The following is a 25,066-nucleotide window of genomic DNA, read 5'->3' as shown; positions in this document are numbered from 1 at the left end:
TCTTATCGACATTGGCTATCCTCATACTGACATTGGCTATCCTCATATCGATGTTGGGTATCCTCATATCGATGTTAGCTATCCTCATATCAATGTTGGCTATCCTCATATCGACACTGGCTATCCTCATATCGACATTGGCTATCCTCCTATCGATGTTGGCTATCCTCATATCGATGTCGGCTATCCTCATATCGACACTGGCTATCCTCATATCGACATTGGCTATCCTCATACTGACATTGGCTATCCTCATATCGATGTTGGGTATCCTCATATCGATGTTAGCTATCCTCATATCAATGTTGGCTATCCTCATATCGACACTGGCTATCCTCATATCGACATTGGCTATCCTCATACCGACACTGGCTATCCTCACACCGACATTGGCTATCCTCATACCGACACTGGCTATCCTCATATCGACAAAGTGCCCGACGCTTTGTTCTCCTACACGCCTTCCAAGGCCTGTAACAAAGATGGGCCATTTCCTACTAATCTCTCCTCTTCCACATTCCCTACAGTGTTAGTTTCTTACCTCTAGTTTATTTCATATGATTAGTAAGTTTACCTAAAACACAATGCTAGCAATTTAAGATGGATCTACAGTTGGCTTCACAAAGGTCCTTTTGTTAACCCTTTACCATCCCTTCAGAGAGGCTCCCATGCAGGAGTAGAACGGCGTATGTGTCTCTGTCAGGGCTAGGCCCGCGTCATAGCGCTGACAAAGGCCTGAAACACAAAGCAGCGTTTATTTAGCCCTCTAAGTAGTGCCTGCAGTAAAAGCATGAGGAAATCTGAGGGGCGGGAGTCAGCCCTGCTGATCCGTGAGGCCTCGGGCAGCTGAGCTGGCTGTAAACGCATCCCACCAGAAAAGGCAGCGAGCGCCCTGGAAGGGGAAGCAGAGAAGAAGCCTCCATGGAGCTGGAGAAGGACGCCTGCCTGGTGGCAGAGGGGTCGGCGCAGGGACATCCATCCCACTGCAGTGGCTGAGACACTTGGGAACGGCACCTGCTGGCTGGACCTCGAGGTGTCCCTGGGGACGCTCCCGTGGGCCTTCAGCATGGGTGAGAGCTAGGCTTTGAGGACGCCCTCAAGAGACAGTGCCTGCGAGAGGGCAGCTCTCCAGGGAGGCTGGGAAGGCAGAGCTAAAAACTGGAGAATTAGTGCTGGCAGCAGATGCCAGGGCAACCTGCAAAGCTCCTGGAAGCCTTTCCCCACATGTTTGCAAGCATTCTAAATCATAAATTGCTTATTCTTTTCACACTCCTAGTTTAACCTCACACGCAGTGCTCTCTTGTGAGGGCAGTAAATCATTCGGTTGCAACAGGCGATGCGGATTGTGCACAGAGGCACTTAATTGCTCCAATAAATCATGGGCTGAAGCAACAGAAGGGAGCCAAAATGCTCCACCTGCTTTAATTTGCTGGTTTTGAAGGTTTTTAAAGACTCCTTGTGAATGTAAGACCTCGTGGTCTGAGTGCGGCGATGGCTCGTTTGTGCTTACTTAAGGCAGGTTGGGAGCAGAGGGTGATGCAGTAGAGGAGATTACCAGAAGGTGGTGGTGTGGCTTCTGCTTTGGCGAAGGAAGGGAGATGGGAATTGTGGAAATTCTCAGCCTTGTCCCAGCCGCCGTAGCTTGGCTCTCTGCTCTCCTGTCCTCTGTTACGGCTGTGACGGGTCCCACACTGGTCCAGCCCTCCTTAGGGTGGCCAGTTCTTGCAGTGGCCCTTGTCCTTTCCCCTGAGGAGTGGCAGGTTAATTATATCAGGCTGAACGATCATTCTGGTCATCCCTTTCACAGGCTGTGGGAGAGCTTGGGAAACTCCCTGCCAAGCCCATGGGGTGCTTGAGTTGCAGTGGCCAGAGTCACCAAAGGGACCTCCAGTAGTTCAGCTGGGGGTGGCACCCCCGGGCAGGCTGCTGGAAGGTGCTCAAGGGCTTTCTGGGGTTTCCTGAATTTTCCTGCGACCAGGAGCCGGTTCCTTTCCCAATTTACGATGTCTTGTACACACTTCCCTCACTCTCATGTGAGCAGGTGTTTTGCAGAGGGAGATTTGGGATGAAGTTGCAATTGGGTTTGGGAGAGAAGCGGTTTCTCTCGCTGGCCACAGAAACAACACGTTCCGGAGCAGCCTCCTGTCCCAGCCGGGCAGGGTCATGTCACTTGCTTTCTCAAGCAAGATCTTAGAAAATGAAAAAAAGATCAGCACGTTTAACCTTTCCTCCTGCAGGCTCTGAAGGAAGGGGAAATAAAACAGATTAGAGGGATCCATCCCATTTTCAGTTGTCCTTTATCAGCTAATAGGAAAAAATAAAGGAAGATGGACGGTTCTAGGTGGCGGCACAAGGGATGAGGGCACAGAAAGCTTTCCCAGCTCTGCCAGAGACCCTGTACATGCACCTGGAAAAGGTACTTAGTCGGACTCTGTCTCAGTTCCTCACCTCTGAGATGTGGCTAATCGTGTTGCTGTGCTCCAAAGGAGCGTTGTGCAGAAATATTCATTAGTGCCTCCAAGGTGCTCAGTTGCTATGGAGATGGGGATCCTGATAAATGCAGAGACTGACGGGGCCTCAGCGGAGATTCGGAGCTGCTGGGAGCTCCTCTGCACCAAACCACACCGCGCTGTCCTGGCCAGCACAGCTTCAGAGGGCGATCAGCAAACCCGTGGTGGCTGGAGTCGGTTGCGGAGCAAGGCCCAAGGGCCGATGAAAGAGCAGCCCGTGCAGACATATCCAGAGCTCCTCTTATTCTGGGGTGAAAACACTGGATTTTCTTTCTGGTGTTTTCTTTCTTACAGCACCAAGAACTTTGTGGAATACAGTGCAGTCAGAGCCATGCTAATATCCCCGTTTAAAAAGAGACATGTGACAGCCAAGATAAACCATGGTAAGACCATCCACTATAAACCACGACAGGTTTAGGGTGACCCCTGCTTCTCTCCTGGCTTTTCTGCTGATGAAGGAATATAACTCTGCAAGACGCTGACTCTGTGTCACCTCTGCGTAGCCAGCTCTGCGTCTCAGCGGAGGAGAGGCCGGCAGACATGGGCTTTCAGATCACGGAAGATTTGTGATACTTCAGGAGAAACTCAGAGCCTCTTAGGTCATGTTTACAGCTTCTTAGGGAATTCGGTGTCTGGTACTTCTTGTCACAGGAGTTAAGATTAGGAACCACAAAATAGAGACCTTATCAAGGTGTTGATACTGATTTTATTCTGTTGGAAACCGATTTACAACACAGGAAAGAGTCATGAAGGAAAGACAGTGCTAGGTTTTACTCACCAGTGGAAAGGTTCTTCTGCTGTTTCAGTGTTGCGGATTGTCCCTGGGGCTGTCCACGTACACCATCCCTGGAGCCAGGGGTGGCACACCCAAGAAAGCTTGGATCTTTCCTGCAAGAGGGAGACACGTAGCTATGATTCCTCACAACCTCTTTTTCGTGCCCTCTCCAGTTGGGAACTGAGCTTCCAGTTTGTTGCTTACCTCTTACGAGCACTTGGTGACTGAGCACAGTGGCACCACGTAGAAATACCAAGCATTTGGTCATTCCTTCCATCCCCATGCTCTTTTAAGTTAAATTTCTCTTCCAGAAGATGATAGTGTTAAAACCTTTTGAACTGTGTAGTAAGGTGAACAAGCAAGATGCTCATTTGGCTCCTTCGGGCGAAGAGGGCAGCAAATGGACAGCAGTACGCTAAAGTCCCTCTGGTTCCTGTTGCATTCAGTGCTGTTGCTGCCATGGCAGGTTTGGGGTGAGGGAAGAGAAAGGGTCTAACTGGGCTAAGACCAGAAGAAGGTGAAGGGGATGGCAGCATCCCTCCTAGTCCTCGGTGCAGATGAGCACCAAGACAAGGGTCGTGATGTCAGGGAGGTAGAAGTGGTGGAGTGGGATGAAATTCAGCACAGCAATGTTGAAGGTTGTGCACTTGGAAACTAAACCCAACAGTTTCTTCTACAATCTGGAAAAAATCTCAGTCGTGCCGGTGAATCATAGGAAGGCTATGAGCAGGAGCTGGGCACTGTGGCGCTGGAGATAAATGAAATCCTAGAATGCAACAAGAATGTGCATTTCCCGTCAAGATGGGGAACGTCTAGTTTGTAACACAAGGCATTGGGAGACTCGCCTGGAGCACCCCGTGCCTCTGTTCAGGATGGGATCTGAGCCAGGGAGACAGGCAGAGAAGGTAATTAGGCTGACGAGGAAAATCTTATGAGAGCTTACTTTACAGGAGGAGACCAAAGGGCTGCTTGTTTGGACTAGCAAAGAGAGAGGCCTGAGAGCAGGCAGTAAATATTAGGAGAATGATAAAAGCTGAAGAAAAAAGGGTGAAGTTGGCAGCATAACGAATGGGTACAAAATGCTGTGCATGGGGTAAAGCTGCTTTGAAACTCAGAGAGAAGAGCCTGTCTGCCTCTGTCGCTCTGGGAGAATTTGCAGGTGCCAGGAAGCTTTATGGATTAAGTTGATGGAAAGAAGGTGCCTCCAAACCAAAGCCCAGGCTTAGGGCACTGCCTGAACCAGAAGCAGGAGAGACTCAGGAATTCAGTCTGTGCAGAAGGAGGGATGTCTCTGGGGCTGGGCGAGGGGAAATGGGAGTGTTGTGATGAAGAGCAGCTGCAGAAACACCCCTGCAGAGGACGGGGAATCAGCAGAAGCTCCGATAAAGCAACCTAGGGACGGTGCTGGGGTCGGACTTTGCAGGGCGAGGAGCAGGCGCCGGGCTGGGCTGGCACTGCCTACTTCCTCCCTGCTGCAAAGGCGCTGGGCTTTGCACATCCTTTGTAAAGAAACCAGCCCGCACCAGCAACATAATCACCCACCACCTCTTTCCTGAAGGGAAAAAAAAAACAAACCCGCACAGATCCTGGTGAGCAGCGGGATAACGATGAAAACTTTCTCTGGGGTGGGCGCTTTATTGCCGATTTCAGCCAAGAGCTGTCACTCACAGCAGAAGCTCTCCCCTCCGGTAATGGAGGAGACGCCCCGTATCTTCGGAGCCATGCTGACCTTTTTAGTAGCCCTCCAGCACCCATGGGCACATGCTAGGGATCTGCCTCCCCCACCGCCCAGATCCCCAGCCTGCCAGCTTGTGCATTTTTGCGTGTTTTCTCACTAGGTTGGCCCATTGCCTTTAAAAGGCTAAATGCTCCGGACTAAATTTGGTCATGCAGCTCTGCATGGATCCCTGGAATGTCCTCGGGTTTCAGGCTCCTCTGATAGCACCATTCCCCGCCTCCCGCTGGGCTCCATTGGCTTCCCAGCACCCGAAATCGCGGCTGGATCCTGTTATTGGCCAAGTCTTGGACCAAGCTGTGTCCCCTCTTTATAACTTCTATATCCCGGGCTGCAGCGGTTGAGAGCTGCTGCGATTTAACGCTTCGGCACCTGCTGCTGCTGGGGGAAGCAGTGTTGGAGCTTCGGCTTCTTTTTTTCTCCTTCCTTGGGTACCACACAAAACCGCAACCGTGTCTCGCCAGCGAGCCAAGATGTCCAAAGTGGCCAAATATCGGCGACAAGTTAGCGAAGATCCAGATATTGACAGTTTATTGTCGACTCTGTCTCCAGAGGAGATGGAAGAGCTGGAAAAGGAGCTGGATGTGGTGGATCCAGATGGAGGCATCCCTCTGGAGCTCAGTCAGAAAAACCAAACAGAAAATTCCCCACCTGGCCCGCAAAACTGCGACACAATGCTCAATCACTGCGAAAAGGAGACCAGGAAACTTATTCAGAGGGAACACTCGGTAGACGTAAGTCACATCTCCCCATGCTTGAGCTGTTTCTATCAGAAATGCAGGGGCATACCTGTGAACACCGCTGGGCTGGTTTAGGGATGAGATGGAAAACATGAACCCCGAGAAAGGCGAGCTGTGCTGGCTAAAGAGGAATAGCTCTCATGCAGAGAGCAGAGAAGCTGGGGGGGAGCTGGTCCAGGCACCCCGGGAGGGAACAGGGTATTTCATGAAATCCCAGTGTTCTCGCAAAGCCAAAACCTGTGCTGGTGCCAGGGATTTTCTCTCTGCCTCTGCTCTCACATCCTTTAGCAGGGCTGGGGGCGGAGGTGGCACTCCCAGACGGCGGCTGGAAGGGCCGCTGCAGTGACAGCGATCCCTTGGGCTGCGTTTCTTTTTCCTCCTGTTTTATTTTCCCTTTGGAGATCTCCGGACTCTTGATCCCTTTGCTTCATCTTGTGCAAAAACTTAAACACTTTCTGGTTCTTGTGAAATAAAACAAGTTTGCTGCTTTGTGGAAATCACCCTGAGAGGCAGGGGTGCCCCGAGCTGTTTGTTTTGTCTTTATTGTTTAGTTTTATTTCGGTTTGGGTACATTTATCTCCTTCTCTGCACCTGGCAAATCCTTTCATAGCTTGCTTTGAGCTAGAAAGCTTCATGCCAGTCCCTCTCCTCTTTTTGCGCCTTGCCTTAGTGGGAGCCAATCCTACTTCTCTGTAACATTTATTAACCTCTGCACTAAAAATATTTGGTATGTGCTTTGTGCGTGGGAGGCTGGAAGCATTTGGTTTCCCTAGTTTTTCACGGCAGGCTGAGCCAGAAAGTGGAAGAAGGAGAGTCTTGAGTGATTTATCTGTGCCGTCAGGGGCAGATTTCATGTCCCAGGCTGGATCCGCATCTGCTGGGACGGGACAGGGCTGAGGAGTATCAGCGGCGTAAGCAGAGCGCAGGCTTATGGGGATACCCCTCTTAAGAGACGGCTCTGGATCTGATTCCTTATCTATTCCAGGTCACCCAGCAGTACCCTGGATCTGCCAGCTGAGTAATCGAGCTCTAACTAACCCACGAGCGCTTGGAAATAGCTCTTTATGCATGTGGACGGAGTTTATTATAGGAGGGTCCTCTCCTAACCAGGGCCTGGGAGAAAACAGGGAGAAAAAGGTGAAAATTGCGGCTATAGGTGAAATAAATCAAGGTTTATTTTGGGGACCTGAACAAGGGGTTAAAAAATTCCCCCTACCTCCCTCCTTACGCTGCCTGGGAGCTTTCCTCTGGCCATGAGGGCAAGGCACTCGCAGCCTTCACCTTCTATAAGTGGCGTTTGGCGTGGGCTGGAGGACAGAAAGCGCCGTGCCCCTCGCCACGAGAGCACTGGGTTTGATTTCCCACCAGTGGGCTGGTGGAAAATGTGGTGGGGAACTGCAGGTACTGCAGGACAAACCTGCCTGGAAAGGGAAATGCTGTTGATTGGGACCAGTTATCCCAGTGGTGCTGCAAGGGGTTTGCACTGGTTTGCAGGTGGTCCCGGCTTGCAGCCAGCACTGAGAGCGGACACTGAAAAAGCTGCTTTTTCAGGCAGACTCTTGTGTTTTCATCAGCTAGTGATGCTGTTTTGTTTTTCACCGTGGGAAGGGTGAGGAGTCAACTGGGAGTTGGGATAGGAAAATGCCCACATTTGGGTGAAAGGGAAGAAATTTGGGGGATTTGGAAAAAGAGAGCTGGGAAATTGTCTGGTTAAACACAACGTTACTTGGAAGATGCCTTAGAGCATGTGTGTGTCTGTGTGCTGCAGGAGAGGACTCGGGATGGTGGGAAGGGATGGCACAGGGAGGGTGGGAGACGCCCCGGGAGAGGGTGTACAGCTCCGGCTGGCGGGGAGGGAGGTCCTGAGAAAAGCGCTCGCTGTGCTCTCCTTTGAACTTCAGTAGTTTTGGGCCGTGGAAGACAAAGCAAGTTGGCTGCCGGTCAAATTTGTCAGTGAAACTGGCCCAGTTAGATTGCATTGCAGTAACTGGATATGGCAGAACTGTCTTTCTTCTTCTATTTCAATCCCTGGAGGCCAAGAAAAAAAAATATCCTCCACCCCTTCCTCCTTGGCATTGTTAGGACCTGGGATTAGCACCCAGAAAATGCCAGCTTGCAGTGCTGGCAGGTCAGCCCGTGCCGGTGGTGGAGCAGGGCCGTTGCTCCACCATGGGACATGAGGATGGGATGGGATGGGACGGAATGGGATGGGATGGGATGGGATGGGATGGGATGGGATGGGATCATCAGACCGCAGAAGCGATCTCAGAAACCAGCCCGGGAAGCCGATGGTTCCCTCCATCCGAGGAAGCCACAGGGCTGAGTTTTGCTGCAGGATGGAGTGAGAAAACAGAGCCACCCAGAGCATCCCAGGCAGCTCCCAAGCTCTCACCCGGCTGCTCAGAGCACTGCGGCCTCTGATGACAAATCCCTCTCTCGTATCAGTGGATTTCAGGTTGCAGCAGGCAGCGAAGCACTTGTGCTCGCCAGCACAGGCGCTGCGGCTGCACACCCATGGGGGATGGCATTCCAAGTGCAGGGGTGATCCCCATCGATGTCCATCCCATCCTCTCTCCCTTGACAGCTCCCAGCGTTGTGCATCGCAAACCCACACGGCGCCCGGCATCCCTGATTAATCGCATCGAGCAAAGCCGCTGCAAGCGAGAAGCAGAGGCATGAGTATGGGAGGGAAGCATGGGCGCAACGGCTGGGAAGGAATGAGAGGTCCTTCCAGTGGGACTGGCCCTCTGAACATCTGGAAGATGTTATCTTGCGTCTGTGATGTCTCTTCAGTAGGGAGGGAGGGGAGGTTGGATTCTTGTCCTTGAACTACAGAGAGTTTATAGGCCCGTAGCTGCCTTGCAGGAAGACACCAAGGATAGAAAATATTAGGGAGTTCCTAGTCCAGCTCCATGGTGGCACCTCGGGCTGTATCATTCTTTTGCTAAAACTCACTTTACAAAGCTGGGAGGCAACTGGGTCGCAGGCCCCGTGGTGCGACGGCCGCTCCAGCTCCCCACAGCCGGCCGGGGCCAGGACCGGGGCGGCATCGGCGCGGGGCTGGCAGCACGCTGCCCCACGCTGCTGCACTCTGGTCTCCCAACCTATTCTTCCCCCTCCCTCCTTCCATCTCTCATTTGTGCCCTCGTTGTGCAGTTGCTGGTGGGACGGTTGCCTGTTAGCTGGGATGTGCAAGAACTTTTCCACGGTGTAAATTAGGGTATTTTGAAGGGAAAGGTTCCGTTTCTGCCCATCTCCCAGTTGTTCTTGCAGTCATCGCTGTGTTCATGGACCAGCTCCAGGCACCCCCCTTTCCCTTCTAAATATTGGGAGGAGTGGGTATATTTAGAAATATTGTAACTCCATAATAACACGTCTTCTTAGTGATGAAAAGGGCAAACTTGGGTAACTAGGAAGCAGTTTATAAACAGCCCAAAATAGATGCGAGCTTTGCCCTAACTTCTCCGCACTGGGGAGCCAAATTCATATCTTGGTGATGCATTAATTAATTAATCTTTATTTTGTATCGCTAGTGAGTAAAAGTATACCCCAAGTTCAGCAGTGGGGCTTGGGACGGTATCCCTCTTCAGCTGCGCTCAACAAGGCCTTCTTGTAGGTCCATGGATCAAGGGAGCCAAAGTGAAACCAATACTCACAGGTAGATAAATGAAGAGAGGATTTCTAATAGCTCGTGGCTCTTTGCTGTAGGAGGCAAAGACATAATGAGGGAGAAATCTAGGTTAGAAACACGCTGTAAAGTTGAAGCAGTGGCGTTAACCGAAGGACGATTTACCTGGGAATGCAGCGGACTTGCTATCGCGTGAAATCTTTGCATCGTGCCTGGGTTGTCTCTTTAGAAGAGGAAAAGCTGTGCCAGGGGATAGGGGCTCGGTGTGGGATGGGTTTTCCTGAGAGCTGAGCTGTGTGAGGAGATGGGTTTTGTGAGAGCTGCTCTGGTTTTGTCCAGTTCTTCCTCTGCTGTTGGTGACTTCTTTAAAAAGCATGTATCTATGCATATAGCATTTCATATATGCCCTGGAGATACCCCCTGCTATCCCATTGGCATTCGGTCAATCCTAAACCCCCTCAGGGGTGCCTTTGCCGGGAGGGACCTGGCTGAGAAGAGCTACCCTGTGGGAAGGACTCTGCTCCGTGCCGTGGGACCAGGCGGTTTGGTGGACGAGCACTCCTCAGCACTTGCAATATCCATAGCAGGAGGTTTTGCTTTTCAAAGCGTGCCACAAAATCCACCTCCTGCCTTTCTTGGCTCTCCTTGGGTTCCTGCCTGGCCTCACCGCAGGGCCCATGTGTCTCCAAAACACCGAGCACCCAGGGCAGAGGCAGCCCCTCCTTATGATCTCCTTCTCGAGCACCACCACCTTCCTGCGGAATGGATGGAGCCTCCTTCCCTCAGCTTCACCTGTAAGGAGAGGATACCTGGCTGTCCCAGTCGCATCAGAGTCCCTGGTCCTGCCTCCCCATGGGGCTGCACTGATTTCACACCGCTTCAAGCAGGGATGGCTGGGAAATTGCATGGAAATTGCATGCGGGGGCATTATCCTACTGATGGAGGGGATTCATTCCAGGGCCACAAAACCACTTCTTTTAGCGAGATGCTTGCACACGTGGTGGGCATCTCTTTCCGTGTGAGCCTAGGGAGCAGCTTCTTGGATGAGAAGGCTCTGAACGGGAGACATTGACTGCCAGGGCCGGCTGTGCACAGTGCAGTCCCTGTGTTTTCGTCTCCTGAAGGTTGAATGCCCAGGAGAAGTTGAGGTGGCTCAGGCAAGCGTCTTCCAACACCTTTCCCCTTCCTCTCGGATGTCCCACTCTCCACGTGCACAAAACACCCTCCTGTCCCAGGCCCACTCACCCTTATCCTTGCAGGCTGCTTTGCCTGGCCCGGTGCTCCTGGGGACATCCTTGTGTCCCCAAGCAGCACCGTAGGCTGGGGAGAGCTGACAGCGAGTGGTGAGACAGCATTCCTCATGGCGGGGGTTTGATGCCGAGGGAAAAAGCAGCGACCTTGGAAGTCGTTTACTTAATCCAAATGCAGCATATCCAAGGGATGCTGGTGCCAGAGGGCAGCAGGTCCTATTGCTATGGGTAAGGATTTCAAAACTCCTTGGAAAGGTCTTGGAAGAAGTCCTACCTTCCTTTCTAACTTACTGGGGGGGGTGCGCGTAGGCTTGGTGCTCGCTGCTGGCTGGTATTTAATCCAGTTACTGGTGGAGGGCAACACCATGAGAAGTGAAGCTCCCTACCAATGAGCCATGGAAAAACAAGTTAGTATTTAAATTTCTTATTAATGCTCAAAGCTTGTCATCTTTTCATGAAAATACCTGGAGGAAAAACAAGCGCCGCATTTAAATAGCTGGGCCAGACTCAAGGGCAATTGTAAACGAGGGAAAAGAAGGGGTTGTATCATTCTTTAAGCATCCTACCAGCCTGTGACTAACACATATGTATTTAAACTCTGCCGTTCTGTTTACCAGCCGGTTCTGTCGATATGCCAAGACCATTCCTTCTCTCGTCCAAGAGTCTTCACCAATTCCCAGCACTTGTCTTTCATTTAACCATGTCCTGGGCAGGTCTCTGGCAGTCTCGGCGCCTGTTTCTCCCTCTTCAGAACATGGTGGTGTTCCGCCCAGCTCCTGGCCTCCCAAAGCGGTGGAAGGGGTGAGTGACGCCGGGGCATCCTTTCTCCTTCTCCAGCAGCACCCAGCTCATGCTGGGGCAGGAAAGGGGTGAAGGTGCAGGTCCTTCCCCCAACACACAGAGTGGGAATGGAGCCGGAGGCTCCCCCGTCTTTGCGTCACTCCCGCGGACGATAGCCAGGGATATCCAAAATAGTCACACATTTTGAAAGAAACCATTGAGCCGTTCTAATCTGGGCCTTAAAGGAGGCCGCAGGTGGTCTCTGCTTTGTGAGCTCCCCAGGCTGCTGTAGAGCAGCCCGCTCAGGAGAGCCCTGTTATATTTGTGGCTTTTCGTTGTTCAGAAATGAAAACTGCCCTTGTCTGCGCTCGGATGTTCTGTTCTTCGCTTCTAAAAACGTACCAACCCCATAACGAGAAGGATGAGCATCAGAATCGAGAGCTGTCAGCTGGCAACAGATGATAAAACAGACCTCCGAGGCGAAAAGAGAAGCAGGAACGATCCCGCGACACATAACTGAAGGATCTGCAGCATGGAGAAGAGCCGAAGCACGTGTGGTGGCCACGCATCCAGGTTTGAGCTGCAATTCCTGAACAAGCGGTGCTAGAAGGAACCTCACAGCCAAAGCGGTGGGTTTGGAACGCCGGTGGGAGACGGTGGCAGAAACCTCGTTTGTTTGAGTGCCAGCCCAAAACGTTCCCAGCCACTCGTGGGCCGTGCTGAAGGCGTGCTCTGCGGGGAGATACACAGTCCATCTAAGGGCACAAGTGGGGGAAAAAAGCTGAATTTCCAGTCAGTCTGAAAAAAAACAAGAGTGAAAAGCTGAGTTCTATATTTACATAAACCACAACTGGGATGCAGACAAATCCATGGAAATCCTTGGAGTGTTCAGCTTATATGGGCCGAGCTGCTGCAGACGGGGAGGTTTAATGTCTGTTTATGTTGAGCTGATAAATAGGCATACGGAGGAGGAAAAGAGCTGGGATCCTTTACGTATCGCTTTCTTTCGCAGTGTTGTGACATCATTTGTGTGCTAAAATGGTCTCGGTGACTCAGCTCCCAGCAGGACGCTGGGATTAACCGGTCGTGTCACTCAAGTCCACCCTTTGCCGCGGTGGGAATCGCAGCACGGCGGAGCGAGAGGATCTCTCTTCCCAGAGGAGGAGGTATCGGGGCACTCGCAGCGATGTGACAAGGGAGGTGACAGCCCAGGGTCACAGAGGTGTTGTGGTGCGTGTGGCCCATTGACGTCGAGTTGAGTAGCCCAGGGCTGAGACCCAATATTTGGGTCAGGATTCACACCAAGACACGCCAGCTGCTGCCGAGGGCTCCAAGCTCTGGCAGGGGGACCAGGGCAGAAGGCGGACATGCCCGGCATGGGAACCAGCACCCACACAGCCAGGAGAGCTGCCCCCAGCAGAAATCATAGAACCATAGAATCCCAGGTTGGAAGGGACCTCAAGGATCATCTAGCCCAGCCTTTCTAGGCAAGAGCCCAGCCTAGACAAGATGGCCCAGCACCCTGTCCAGCTGAGGCTTGAAAGTGACCAAAAAGGGAGCTGCAGTTCGCTTCCTCTCAGGGAAGGTCTTCAGTTTCGAAGAAGCACTGATCCTGACTCCTGGCATGCCCATCTTTATCTCATTAAGTACTGTGTTCTGGGCCACAGCTCCCACGTGGTGTAGGAGCCCAAGGAGCCAGTGCTCCTGTTTCTCATAAGCTATTTAAGGCTTTTGACCAGCAAACCAGCTCTCTGATTTTGGCAGGTAGGCACCCGGGGCTGGGGCTCACCTCACCTGCTTCAAAGACCTTGACTCATCCTCCCACACCGGGCGCTCGTGGCCACCAGTGGTGCTGTGGGGTGTCTGTGATGGCTCCGTGGGCTGGCTGATGGGAGACCTGCACCAGCAAGGGGCCTGGAGATGCTTTCCATGTAGTCCCAGGAGGCGGGGAGCCAGGGTCCTGCTTCTCAAGCATCCAGCCCCCCGTGACGCAGAGGATGGGAGATAGGATTTAAGACTCGCTGGGGCTGATTTGCAGTTCTTCTGTTCCTAAAAATCTGAGGAATGCTCTTCATGGGCTGCCCACAGAAAGTGCACCGGGCAGAAATCCAGCCGTGAGGTGGCCGGGGTGTGAATCACCAGCGTTCACGGCCCTTAGCAACCTCTGTCGAAGAGGAGGTCATCAGAGAAAAGGCCTCAGCTTGGGAATATCCAGTTCAGGCATGGCAGTGCCAGGAGAAGGGGCTGGGAAAACAATGGACAGAAGAGAAAAACCCCAACTTCTAAACCCAGATTTTGTTAGAGAAATGGAAGTTTCCATTTGCAAAGTATCCAGCAGCTTTAAGGGCTTTCTGGAAAATGGCTGCATGTCTCTGAGGAAGGGCCGGAGCTTTTCTATTAAAGGAAACCCAGTTAAAACGTTTGTTATCTGCCTTAATTCAGCAACAAAGGCAAAGCAAGACAAAAGTCAGGGCCAGAAGTTGTCCAAGTCTCTGGAGAACAGCACTGCATCTCCGGAGAAGGATGTTTTTAAAAACATTGGCCTGGGACGTGCAAAGAGACAGTGATATGTGGGGTCAGAAAGGTCTGAGCAGAAGGGAAGGGGAATAACTGAGCTCCTCGTTAAAATAACAGAGTAATAGCTGAGGCGGGACAGGGCAAGAAGTTGTTTACATCGCTCTGGGCTTTAGCACATAGAGCATGGCCTGGGGGGTCATGCTAGGTCTGCGCGTGTCCCAGAGCTGGAAGCCAAGGTCCTTTCATCCTTGCTTCATGCCAAAAAAAATCCAAATGTGCCAAGAGAGAAACTCTTTGCTGCCTGGGAATGGTCCTGCTGGGGAGCCTGTCGGGGCCGGAGCTCTGTGGGGCATACGGGGAGCACGAGCAGGGATCTCACACTACCGGCCCGTGATAACATAGATAAGGACCGGGAGGGTTCCTCTGGCACTGCTGCAGGTAGGGCAATGCCAGGTGCTTTGTGAGTAGGATGGGTGTTGTGGAGATCCAGACTTGGCCATCCTGGGCAAGCGAGGTCAGCAGAAGCCTTGAGGTCCCACTCCCTCCAGTGATCTCTTCAGTCCGGGTTTAGCAGCTCTCAGGGCTCGGCCAAGGACACAGCATTTTTTCCAGGAATGTCATTGGCTCTGAGTTGTCCCTGGATTACTCAAAACTGGCCGAGGAATGGAGGAAAGGAACAGCTTGGCCAGCTTGTTGTGGTTTAGCTTGGCTCCAGCAACGCTCTCACATGCCGAGAGCGTAATGGCAATGTGTGCCCAAATACCCAGGAACGTCAAGTGCAAAACAACCTGGCTTTGCCCGGTGGCCACCTCAAGGGACTTCTCCATGGAGTGGGGCAGTCTCAGGGGACATCCCTGTCCCCCAGGAGCTCTCACGTGTCTTGTGCCCAGCCTCCTCAGCCCCCTTCACCCGTGGTCACAGTGAGGGGTGGTGGGACACCGGTGCCTCACTCACAGCCTCTGGCTGGGATCTGGGGGATCTGGGCAGGGCGGAGGGGACATCGGGGCTCCTTCAGAGCCCATGTAACCGGGTAGGCATCTCCAGAGGATGATGCAGGCGCCCAAGGTTAGAGCTGGGGGTTCAATCTCAGGGTCTCTTGGTGGCTCTGGAGACCTTCGTAGGACTCTGTAGCATGTGTAGGACAGGCTGAAACCCCTCAGGCAGTGATACCAGATTGGCTCATTAGTCATGGATCTGTAATTATGCCTAAACCCCCTACGTTAAATAACCAAACCCAGCTTCATTCCCATGCCAGTCTGGTCTGGGAGTGCCCAGGAGATCAATAGTTCTTGCTGAGCTGTCTCCCTGTCTCAGAGGTCTCCCCTCATCCCTGGGGCTTCCCCAATTCCCAGCTCTCCCACCTCCAAAAGTCCCTCTGTTGCTCAGGATTTGTGTGGGACCAATGGAGCTTTGCTGGTGGGTTCCTGTTGCCCAAGCCATGCCCTGTGAAGAGATGAACTGGAAAATGTCCTGTTGGCTGCAGGAGAAATTTATTACCCCAGCAGAGGCTGGGAGAAAGGGACAGTCCCTTGGCCTGGACTTTATCCCCCAGCCCTACAGCTCTGGACGGACTCCGGTTGGTTTGCAAGGCTCTGGGGTGGAGGGTCTCTGTTGGTGGCAAAAGCCATGCGCTGGCAGCCAGTGCGCTGACACAGCTCTGCCAGGGGAGTTGCTGGAGAGGAGGAAGGCAGTGAGTTGCAAGGAGGCTCATGGGCTCCGGTGTGCTCCAGTGCATGTGTAGAAGCTGCTCCATGTGGCTGAAAACATTCCTGGATCAATTAAGTTCAGCTGGTCCAGTTGTCCTCCAGAAGGTGCCTGCATCTTGGTTTTTCAGGGCTGTGCACTGGTGTAGGGCAGTTTGGTTACAAGCAGTGGGAAACCCTTGGTGCTTGCAAGGGTGTAGGCACAAGACCTGTGCCTACAAGTGGGCGTTGCAGCTCAGCCAACGCAGCAAAATAGGTGCGATTTCCACCTGTGGGCGGTTTCTGAAGGCACCAGCACACACCTCTCACTTTGCTCCACGTTTTCCCCTTATATCCCTCAAGAACAGACATCCGCATAACTGCACGCTGGCAAGGACCGTGCCCCTCTGGGTGTGTGTGAAGCCCGGGCCCCACTGCCAACCCCAGCGCTGGAGCCATCAGCCATGTTGGAGTTCACCCCGGATTTTCCAGCAGTGCTGGTGGTTGGGGTGGGCCTGATCCTGGCTCAGGCTCCCCATCTTGATGCTCTTTGATGCTCTCATATCAGCTGGGGGGGTGATGTCTCACAGTTGGCTTCCAGGGGCCACCCAAGCTGCAGGTGACATTAGAGACCGAGCCAGTGTCAAGCCTGCAGGCTGAGTTCCCTACTTCTGGAGCCATTTTCACATGAACTGCAGGTGCAGGTTTGGCCCCAAGGTCTTCAGCCCCGTTTCCTCCCGGGGCGCAGTGTGCCGCGTGCTGCCGGCAGCGACACTCATGGAGGAGCCATCCTGGACTCTTCTGGCCTCCCTCTTCCAGCCAAGCCCTCCTTGAACCAAGATGGGGCATGGCTCCCTGGCGCCAAGACGGAGCTGCTCGGCAGCACGTGCTCCCCCAGGCTTCCATCCTTGCCTCTTGTTCCTTAGCGGAGCCAAGCACGTGGCCGACATGGCTGGGGCCGTGTGTTCAGCCTGCTGACCCAGGCTCTTCCCAGGACATGCCTCTGAAAATAACTGCAGGCTGGCGAAAGCCGGCCCTTCCAAAGACATTTCTTCTGCAAATGCATTTCCATAGGTCCCCTCTGCCAGGGGCTGACACAACACCAGCAGCCGGGCCACAAAGCGCCCCTTCCCTCCAGCCCGGGTACGAGTCCCAGAGTAACCCAGCCTTTCATGTCCTCTCCAGCATGTTCCCCTTCCCCTTGGAAACCTACTTGCGGGCACAGCGGGGTGACCAGCCGGATTGATACCAACCACCCAAGCAGTGATTTTCTACCCCAAAACGAGCTGCGGGGCTTTCAGGGGAGGCGTGGCGAGACCCTCGCCCCACCATCACATCCCCACCACCCGCAGCAGATCTCGGCAGCCCCCCTGCTCCGCTCCCGCCCGTCCCCGGCTCGGCCGGCTGCTCCAGCCCCAACCCCAGCCCTTGCTCAGCGTCGGGAGCAGATTCCAGGCAAGAAGTTCCCAGTCTCCTTTGCCTTTTAAGGAAACATCTGAGTGGGTTTGAGGGTTACAAATGCTAACAAGCAATGGCAATGCTCATTTTAGTCTATTTAGAGGAAACGGGAAGGCATTTCAGTTCATCAAAACACTGGTGATTAATCAGCCAAGTACCAGGCTGTTTTCATTAGGCTTATTTTTAAAGGTCTGACACGCTGTGTAAAAATATTCCCCTAATAATCATGCTCGCAGTGGAGGGAATGGCACAGGAGGGGGTGCAGCGGCACTGGTTTCTAGGTATCCAAGGTAAATATGTCAGGAGCGAGCAGGCAGGGCTCAAGATGGCAATGGAGAGGGTGCAGGGCTGGCACTGGCTACTGCGGATGGAGACAGCCTGGCTGGTGGCCTGGGCTGCAGGAGAAGGTGCCCTGGTGGCTGTGGGGACAGCCAGGGTTTCAAGACCTGAGGAGGGGGGAGGATGCATTTCCCCCTCCTCTTCGGCATCGCCCTGCCGCGCAGCTCCTTTGCTGAGCTCCGACCGGAGCAACACGCTTTATTTCCAGCCCGGAGGTGAGCACTTCTGCACTGTCACCAGTGAGCAGAGCTTGGGCTGGTGTCACCACCTGGGGCTGGCACCTGCGGTGGAGCCGGGGTGGCGGAGCACACCGAGAGCCCGGGCATGGGTGCCAAGGTGGGAGGGGATGAAGGCACGCTCCCTCCTGGGCGCATACATGACCTTGGGCAGGGCCAAGAGCAGCTTCTGACCTGGCTTTAGAGATGTCCCCAGTCTCCACCAAGGGATGGAGATCTCGTGCAGGCAGTGGTGGATGGGCAAGAGTCACCCTTGGGTTTAGAAAGACAGATCTGATTTCTCGCCTGCAAGTTTTTGCTCCTGATTCCTCCCCTTCTGCTGCCACTGCTGGAGCCTTGCAGAGAGCCTTCCCCCACCGGGACAGGGGTGCCGTGATCCAGGCAGCTCTTGCCCCATCTGCATTAAATGAAACAGCTTGAACACCTCCCACCTCTCGGTACCAGCCAGCACTCTCTGCAGTAACTTGCAGCTCCTTGACAGGATCCTTCCAGCGCATCCCAAATTTGCTGGACACAACGTCAGCCTGCAAACGCTGCCCGCAGTGGCAGTTAGCACCCACAGCCGGTCACCGCACATCCGTGGCCTTCCCTTCTTCCCCTGCCCAGGGGCAGAGCTGGCTCCTTTTCCCCCGGTTCCTTTTCCCCCAGCTCCTTTTCCCCCAGCTCTTTTTCCTCTGGCTCCTTTTCCCCCGGCTCCTTTTTCCCCAGCTCCTTTTTCCCCGGCTCCTTTTCCTCTGGCTCCTTTTCCCCCAGCTACTTTTCCCCCAGCTCCTTTTCCTCTGGCTCCTTTTCCCCCCGGCTCCTTTTCCTCTGCCTCCTTTTCCTCTGCCTCCTTTTCCCCCGGCTCCTTTTCCTCTGCCTCCTTTTCCTCTGCCTCCTTTTCCTCTGCCTCCTTTTCCCCCAGCTCCTTTTCCTCCAGCTCCTTTTCCTCCGGCTCCTTTTCCTCCAGCTCCTTTTCCCCCAGTTCCTTATCCCCTGGCTCCCTCCCCACGTCCTGCTCGCTGGCTCCAGTGCCCTCCTTCCACAGACCTGCCCCACGCCACAGCACCTGGCCATGTGGCGACACATCGGCGGAGGGATGCTTTAATGAGAACAGCACTAACGATGCGATAACAGGACATTCCCAGCGGATTCACTATGCATCTCGTTTTGCTCTAGTTTCATTTTGTTTGGAGGAATCCATTGCCTTCTCTGAGCATGGGAGAGGCTGTAGGTTCTTCTCTCCGGGGTTTTCCTCCCTTTCTCCAAGATCTGCTCATTCCTGGCCAAAGCCTTTGCTCTGGTTGGTCGTGGATGGCCCAGGGAGCTTAGGGAAGACTCAGGGCTCCCTGATGTCATGTGAGCTCGAGCTGGGAAGGAGAAGGCTTTTTGGAGACCTTGGTGTGGGGATGAGGCTGCTGGCTCCGACTGGAGCAGTGCTCAGCCTGTGGACGCGGAAGGGCTGCAGAGCCCTGGGGACACCACTGTCTCTTCTCGCAGGAACCTGCAAGAAACCTCCAACCTGAGACACCCCCAGACACCTCTGAAGGGCACCATCAGGCACGGGTGTGGGGGGACAGAGCAAGGCAGCAGAGTCCTCATCCCCCCCACACCCCCAGCCTGGCCTCCTGCAGCAACAGATGCGGCCCCTCCCTCACCGAGGTGCTTCAGGACCTCGCTGAGCATCCTTGCACCATCCCAGCCCTGGGGACAGGGCACGTCTTGCTGAGAGGGGCCGCTGGCTCAGGGCAGGAGGAGGTGGCATCACCAGCTCCCTGCACCGCTGGGACAGGGGGCTGCTGGCATCAGGGCACCTCTGGGACCCCTGTCCCTGGTCCTTGGGCTTTGCAGCAGTGAGGGGGCTGCGTGGACGGGCTTGGTGGGGCTCTGGCTTGCGCCTTTCTGCCGCCTGTTTAGCTCTGTGCAGGGGAGCCAAGAAACATCTTAACTAAATAAACAGCGCTCTCATCCCCGATGGCATCTGTTTATACGTCAGGTACAAACAGTCCCCGCGGCTGCCCCGCTCACAGCCAGGCCAGTTCTTTCCACAAAAAAGCAGTCCCCGAGGGCCAGCAGTGCCGCGCGCTGGGAAGGCAGAGCCGCACTCTGCCTTGGCACCAACAGCACCGGGGCCTGGGCTGGAGAAGGCGCCGCGGCCGGGGCATCGCCTGGAGGAGGAGGCCAGCCCTGGCTGCAGACCAGTTTGGGGGTTCAAGGCACTGGGTGCAGTCACGGTGCCCTCCTACCCCTGGGAGGGTCTAGGGAGCTCATAAAGGCATCACAGCTGCATCTCCCAGGGGCATCTTCCTTCTACCTCCTTCCCCTGGAGTCCTGAAGTCCCCCCAGGCAAGGACGACATTTGCTCTGCCACCCTCTCGCCATGGTGCTTCCTCCTCCTCCTGCAGCCAGCGTCGCTGCTAGGTCGCCGGCATCGCTGTGGTCAAGCTGAGGGCACCCAGATTAATCCCACAGCTGCAGATCTGAGCCGGACCTAACCAGGCCAGGCTCCCAGCTAGCAGTGTCTCAGCACGTCCCCCTCCGACAGAGCAGAGCAGTGCTGCCAAAGCCGGGAAGAGCACGCGGGAAGAGCCGGGCCAGCCACGATGGGCAGGAGCTGTGCGCTCCCCAGCTGCAGAGCAGGGAGAAGAAGGTTTAAACGGCCAAACCCAGACCCAGACTTTACGGTAGGATCCTCCCCTCCACAGCAAACTGGGTCCCAATGTCAGGCATTCGTCTGTCACCCGTTTTCTGTGCACAGCATTGGCTCATCCCCATCGGGAGTGGAGGGGTCTCATGTCTGATGTTCGGGGAGGTGAATCCTGCCCCGGTGCCCCGCTCTTACTGCGTTGCTGTAACCAAGTCTCGGTGCTGTGCCTGCGTCTCTCCAGGCACACGAGGAAGTGAATCTGGTCCCGTAGGAAAGCCAACAGGCTGGAAGGCTGCGTGCGCCGAGCTGCCGTCAAAGGCTTTGACTGCAGAAGCAGAACGTGTTGAAGCGTTGCTGATGGGAGACTCTTCCCAGCCCCATCCGCCAGGGGGGAAAGCTGACACGAGGCATTTGTTGTGTCCTGGAGCTGCCGGTGCTGGCTGGGGTCGGCAGCGACGCACAGGACAGGCTGTGCCAAGGGTGAGGTTCAGGTGCTTGACAAAAGTACCAAAAATGACGTGAAAAGGGGATTCAGCTGACAAGAGGCAAATGACCAAATGGCCCTAAAGCACAAAGGAAAGAGGAAAATCCTTTGCTGCCAGAGGTAGTTTGTAAGAAAATAGCCCTCGAGCCTTGGGGTCGCATCCCTCTGCATGCAGGGAGGATGTGGGCGCTGCCTGAGGATCTGTGTTGGAGAGCCCAAAGCCAGACTAAGCCCCCCCTGCATATTGAAGTCCAGCGAACGCAATGATGGAACCACAATAAGCATAAAAGCAAAGGCAAAAATTACTTCTGAAGAGTGAATATACAAGGAGGTAAATGAAACGAAAGCACTGATGCTTGCCAGCCCACGAAGGAATGAGCGGGAATCTTGGCTGGCCTGGGAGATAAGAGGAAAAACTCAAGGAGGTCCAGGGCACCGCTGCATGACTGCTTGGCACAGGGAGACGGGGAGGTCCCCGGGGCAGGGACACTGCTTTGCTTAACCCACACACCAAAATCTGCATCCTTCCCCAAGACCGCCCCAGTTAAGCTCTTCCCTCCTGTGATGTCTTTGGGCGCTGGAAGAAGACGTGCCGGGAGAACATCATGCATTCCAAAGCAACAAATGCTGTCTCCCCCATTTCCTTGGTTTTCTGCAGGCACCCCAAAAATGCAAACTGAGGTTAAAAGGGGACTCGTTTGAGAGAGCCCAGGGTTGGGGGCAGCTGCTTCATCAGCAGTGTCACCCCTGTCACGGGCTGCAGATGCTCCCATGCTCACACACGCATCCAGGCCAGCACGGGAAGCACCTTGGGCTCTAGACCAGGCCAAGGTGCAGAGAATCTAGCTGGAAAACATTTTGGGAAGCTGGGGAAGCCCCTGGGGTTTGCAGAGGTGTGGACACTAAGTCCATCCCTGGTTAAAAAGGTGATTGCAAAGAGGAGAGCTCATAGGAGGTGTGATAGGAAGGGGTCAAACAGCGCCGTCTGCTAAGGGAGGTGTGTCCTGCTGCTTGCTAGGTTGGAATGGGGAGGCTGTCTGGGGATGAAGGAGCGCATCCCACAGACCTCTGGAGCACTTTGGGAAGGAGGCAGGAGAGTAGAGATGCCTTAGGGAGATGCAGCTGGACCTCGGCACACCTGGGTCACAGAATCCCAGGCTGGCAGGGGCTGGGAGGGACCTCGGGAGCTCACCCAGTCCCACCCCCCTGCTCAAGCAGGCTCACCCAGAGCAGGGGGCACAGGACAGCGTCCAGGCGGGGGTTGAATATCTCCGGAGAAGGAGACTCCACAGCCCCCCTGGGCAGCCTCGCTAGGGCTCGGGCACCCTCCAAGTCAAGAGTCCTGCAGGCTCTGCCAACATTCAGGGTACTCAGATGCTGAAGCCTCCCCTGGAGCTGGGACCTTGGCTGGGTTAAAATTCCCTCTTCCAAAGCACAACCGCAGGCTGCGGTGTGTGAGCGTGCAGCGGTAAATGACTTGGGTGAGATGGAGGAGACTCTGGCCCACGTTCAGGGCTAAGCACTCGTGATTTGGAGCAGGTCACTTCCCTCCCTGAGGAGCCCTGGCCGCGGGTCTGTCCCCTGCCATGTCCTCGTGCTCCTGGGGACCCGGCACGATACTCACACCAAGTTTCTATCAATGCCGGTTTTAGGGCAGCTCATCCCTCGCAGGCGTAGTCTAAGACCTTCCTGAAACCAGGCTGCCCAGCATCCTCCCGTGCATCTTCCCCAGCTGCAGTGGGAAGGTCCCCAGAGTTGGTGACGATGAGGCTGGGGTGGCGAGTCTGGAGGTCGGAGGCATCTGTCCCTGTAACGCCTTGGTGTTTTTCTCTTTCTAGGAAAGCAGATTGAGTGAGAAGAATAAGGGAGCCAAGAATGACGAAGAAAAGGGAAAGGAAGCTCCTTCCAAAGACCTGGCCTGGAAACGAGATACAAAAGTGGGGAAAGACTCTAAAAAGGAAGAAAGTGTTCAGAAAACAGACCCAAAAGTTAAAGCTGGGGCTGAGACCAAGACCAAAGAGGAGAAGGCTATCAATGACAAAGTCAAGGCCATGGAGAAAAAGCTGATGGGGAAGGACAAAAAGGAGGAAGAGAAGGGCTCGGCATTGAAGAAGGACACGGGGAAGGATAAAAAGGAGGAAGAAAAGGGCTCAGTGTTAAAGAAGGATGCAGGGAGGTATAAAAAGGAGGAAGAAAAAGGCTCAGCATTAAAGACAGATGTGGGTAAGGATAAAAAGGAAGAAGAGAAGGACTCAGCAGCAAAGAAGGAGACAGGGAAGAACAAAAAGGAAGAAGAAAAGGGTTCTGCATTGAAGAAGGGCACAGGGAAGGACAAAAAGGAGGAAGAGAAGAGTTCAGGATCAAAGAAAGCAGCAGAAAAAGACACAAAAGGAGAAGATAAGAAAGAAAAAGATAAAAAGGAAGAGGAAAAGAGCTCAGCTTTGAAAAAATCAAAGGCAGACGAGAAGGAGAAATCCCAGCCAGAGGCAGAGAAGGCAGCAGAGGAGAAACAGGAGGCCAAGGCAGCGCCCGAGAGCAGCCCCACCAAGCCCACCGCCGGCAGCTCCCCAGATCAGGCCAAGGATGACGAAGCCTCCAGCATTTTCGATGAGCTCATAGAGAAGGTGAAGAACAACGATGCCGAGGTCACCGAAGTGAACGTGAACAACTCGGACTGCATCAACAATGAGACCCTGGTGCGCTTCACTGAGGCCCTGGAGTTCAACACTGTGGTCAAGCTGTTCGCCTTGGCCAACACCCGTGCCGACGACCACGTGGCCTTCGCCATCGCCATCATGCTGAAGTCCAACAAGGTGTTGACGAGCATCAACCTGGACTCCAACCACATCACGGGCAAGGGCATCTTGGCCATTTTCCGGGCACTGCTGCAGAACAACACACTGACGGAGCTGCGTTTCCACAACCAGCGGCACATCTGTGGGGGGAAGACAGAGATGGAGATTGCCAAGCTCCTGAAGGAAAACACCACGCTTCTGAAGCTGGGCTACCACTTTGAGCTGGCTGGACCACGCATGACAGTCACCAACCTGCTGAGCCGAAACATGGACAAACAGAGGCAGAAACGCCTCCAGGAGCAGAAACTGGCACAGGAGCGTGGGGAGAAGAAAGACCTCCTGGAGGTGCCCAAGCCCGGAGCCCTGCCGAAGGGGTCTCCCAAGCCGTCCCCGCAGCCATCCCCCAAGGCTTCCCCCAAAAGCTCTCCCAAGAAAGGGGAGGCACCCGCCGCACCGCCTCCACCTCCTCCTCCGCTCGCCCCACCGCTGATCAACGAGAACCTGAGGAACTCGCTCTCACCGGCCACGCAGAGGAAGTTGGGAGACCGGGCGCTGCCAGTCCAGGAGAAGAACTCCCGGGACCAGCTCCTGGCGGCCATCCGCTCGAGCAACCTCAAACAGCTCAAAAAGGCAAGTGCAGGGCCACAACAGGGTCACCTGCAGGCAGCACCCGCGGGGTCAGTCTATGGGCTGAGATTTGAGGTCACATCCGTTGTCACTTGGGCAGCGGAGAGGTGAGGGCTGTCCTCCGGTGCAGGTACGGAGCAGGGCGTCTGCCGTCCCAACCCCGGCACAGAGCACGCGACAGGGGCAGATCCATCCCTTCGCCAAGCACGTGGGGTGGGCAGATCCATCCTTTTGCACCATCCCTTGCAGAGCAGATGGAGTCAGCAGATCCATCCCTTGGCAGAGCATCCAACAGAAGAGCCACCCCTTGGCAGAGCCCCTGGGGTGGGCAGAGCCACTTTATTCCAGCAGTCAGGTTTGGCTCCAGGGTTTGGGACACAAGGAAGAAGCCAGCTTTAGCCTATAACCCTGGGGGATGGAAATCCAGGACCTCCTCATGCGGACAAGGAGCGGTGCTTAACCGCGGCGAGGGAGGCTCACACGCACCCAACTGGACCAGGGTCGGTGCAGGCAAGAGCAGGCAGGCAGGCAGCGAGGCCCCCAGGGCAGCAGCTCACCCAGCTCTTGCAGCCACATGGCCATGGCTGAGCCACCTGGGGGTGGGAGGTAGCCCAGGGTGGCCAGAGAGGCTGCGTCTCCAATGCTGGTCCCAGCATGATGCCTTGAAACTCCTCACTCACCCCTGGGGGTTTGTGTCCCTGGGCGGGCTGCCCATGACTGGAGCACGGGGACAACCAGCCTGGCCAAGAGGAAGAGCAGGGCAGGGAGCGTGCCCCTGTGCTGGGCACTGGGGGGGGCCCCCCTCGCCTGCTGGGGTCAGGGTTGGGCCCCTCCCTCCCCGAAGGACCTGGGGGGGCTGGAGCGTGTCCAGAGAAGGGCAGCGG

General features: G+C 54.7%; 1 protein-coding gene across 1 annotated transcript in view; it reads left to right on the top strand.

The window, feature by feature from the left end:
* The first annotated feature begins 5,493 nt into the window (after window positions 1-5,493).
* Window positions 5,494-25,066, top strand: part of LMOD1 (leiomodin 1) — a 20,023-nt gene continuing 450 nt past the window's right edge. Inside the window, exons 1-2 of the mRNA XM_009634057.1 lie at window positions 5,494-5,754; window positions 22,599-24,185. Coding sequence (XP_009632352.1) covers window positions 5,494-5,754; window positions 22,599-24,185 — 1,848 coding nt within the window. The remainder of the gene's footprint in view (window positions 5,755-22,598; window positions 24,186-25,066) is intronic.

The sequence above is a fragment of the Egretta garzetta genome, unplaced genomic scaffold (assembly GCF_000687185.1).
Source record: "Egretta garzetta isolate BGI_Z169 unplaced genomic scaffold, ASM68718v1 scaffold202, whole genome shotgun sequence".
NCBI lineage: Eukaryota > Metazoa > Chordata > Aves > Pelecaniformes > Ardeidae > Egretta > Egretta garzetta.
This window is presented reverse-complemented; position numbering and strand designations above follow the sequence as displayed.